General features: G+C 33.8%; 1 protein-coding gene across 2 annotated transcripts in view; it reads right to left on the minus strand.

The window, feature by feature from the left end:
* Positions 1–2,002, minus strand: part of LOC106869134 (two pore channel protein 1) — a 77,988-nt gene extending 75,986 nt beyond the window's left edge. Inside the window, exon 1 of one of the 2 annotated variants that reach the window (XM_052966355.1) lies at positions 1,282–2,002. In XM_052966355.1, coding sequence (XP_052822315.1) covers positions 1,282–1,387 — 106 coding nt within the window. In that variant the 5' untranslated portion in view covers positions 1,388–2,002. The remainder of the gene's footprint in view (positions 1–1,281) is intronic. The other variant, XM_014914713.2, reaches the window with a different exon arrangement.
* Positions 2,003–2,364: the final 362 nt, after the last annotated feature.

Genomic DNA, 2,364 nt, shown 5'->3' on the forward strand with positions numbered 1-2,364 from the left:
AGACTAGTTCCTTGTGAGTGAATTTGATCGATGAAAACTGTGTAGAAGCCCTGTGTGTGTCTGAGTCTGCGCCGCTTGACAACTGGCGTGGTCTTCTTAGACGTTCGGTAAAGGAGTCCAGACTTAAAACAACAACAATAATAATAATAAGTAATGCGGTGTATTTGTTCGCATTAAACCCCAGCACGGCCACAGTCCACTGACTGAAAGAAATAAAAGAATATTTTGGTGATTTATTCCGTTCGCCAATGGACACAATAATCCCACCTCTAATACAGAATTAAGCATTCGTGTTAGAGCAAAACAGTCGCTGACAGTAGACGTCCCTAAAACAATTAAATCTGAAAATATCATACTGTAAATGAACGACTAAATAAGTCCAGCTTATTTGTTGTACTTTAATCAGTTTGAACAAGGCGATGGAGTGTAGGCGAGATGATTACAAAACAACTTGTCAGGGAAAACGAGACGTGATTTTATTTTTTATTGATTGTTTATATGAAATCTAATTGATGCTTATAAACTGGTCTGGATATGTCTATATACTTATATTCTCGATAATTCAATACAGGGCACATATTTACCAAGAAAACATACAGGAAAAAAAATCTTGTAATTATTTTAGAAATTATAGCTATTAGGTGAGACATAACTACAAAGAGTTATATATATATATATAAAAATATATATATATATATATACACACACACACAAGCACACATATATACATAAACAGCTATTATATATATATATGCACACACACATGCATACATATATACGTATATGCATATATATACAAATAGCTATTATATACACACATACATATAGATATATATATACATACATACATGCATACACACACACACATAAATATATATACACACACACATAAATATATACGCACACACACACACACACATATATATATATATATATATATACCTGCAGGCTTCTGTGCTTAAAATGTAGTAAGTTGAAAATGCAATACTTTCTAATCAAATATTATTACATACACAGGCATACGTGCATAAAAAATATACATAATATACGCACACAAATACATACGTATATACACATATGTGAATGTATGCGCGCACACATTTTTCCTTTATACACACACACACACGTGTATGAGTGTGAGAAAGAGAGAGGGATAATAATAACATCGATGATTTAATAAAAACAAACATTTAGAAAAGAAATTGAAGTTTGGAAGATGTCGCAGTCAAAAGAATTGTTTTGATTTTTTAAAATTTAAATTTAGAAAAATGAAAAACCTACCTGAAATCACTGAGCTATCCCCTGTATATGTCCTTCTCCCATCAGAATTGATTTGTGAGAGAGGACTGTCGAGATGTGTTAATGATGGGTCAGAACATGCCGCCATATTATGTTGTAACGACCCCTATCAGCTGATGTAGGCTGATGCAGTTTGGCCTCCACTATCAACTAAACACAATATGAGGTGAGGGTGAAAGAAGACAAAATAAAACACTGCCGATAAGTACTAACCAGGTCAATCATTGCGATATGTTTATTTAAAGTGGTTGTTACAAAGCGCCTGATTTTTATTCGATAGCAACTAAATGCCAGTTAAGTGTTTAAATAATAGAAATAAATAAATAAAGATTTCTGTTTTGACATAAGCACATGGTTACAGTTTGGGTAGGGATGAGATACAGGCGATTTAAACTACCTCAGTATTTGACAGATACTTTATTTTTTCTGACTCCAGAAAGATGAAAAACAAAGTTATCCTTGGCCAGATTTGAGTTCGGAATATAAAATTAGTGAAACTTAATGTTGCTAGGAGATTTTTGTATCACTACTGATTCTGCCACTCCTCCACTTGAAGCTAAATAAATAATAGCAAATTCTGTGCATAAATATAAATGTTCTTCCTTTTATGGTCTAATATAATTAATTGAATTAGTTTTCTTCCTTTTAAACAATTTTAAATATTGGGGATAGAAAAACATCCCGCAATCGTTGCATCATCATCTCCAGGTAACATGTCTAAGATAGGACAGAATGATGGAGTTAACTACGTTTAGAACAGAGATGGAAATAGGCAGGTACGCGGATTAGGGCGTTCCCCTACTCTTCAGCTCACAGAGGGGAGTGGTTTAGCGTGCCTTGTCCCACCTTCCTAACTTCAACTCTTCGGGCCTTAGTGTATTCCTCATTCCTGATGCCCATTCCCATCACTGATTCGAAACATATTCCCCTTCATACCACACATATACGAGGAGGGACAAAGTACAAATGTCTGAACTTGGAATGAAAACTCAGTATTTTTTTTAGCATCCCATGAGTTAATCGCCACAATTTTTGTTTAATTTTAAAATTTTCAGTGGTTTATTG

Source organism: Octopus bimaculoides, chromosome 1, assembly GCF_001194135.2.
Source record: "Octopus bimaculoides isolate UCB-OBI-ISO-001 chromosome 1, ASM119413v2, whole genome shotgun sequence".
NCBI classification, from domain to species: Eukaryota; Metazoa; Mollusca; class Cephalopoda; order Octopoda; family Octopodidae; genus Octopus; species Octopus bimaculoides.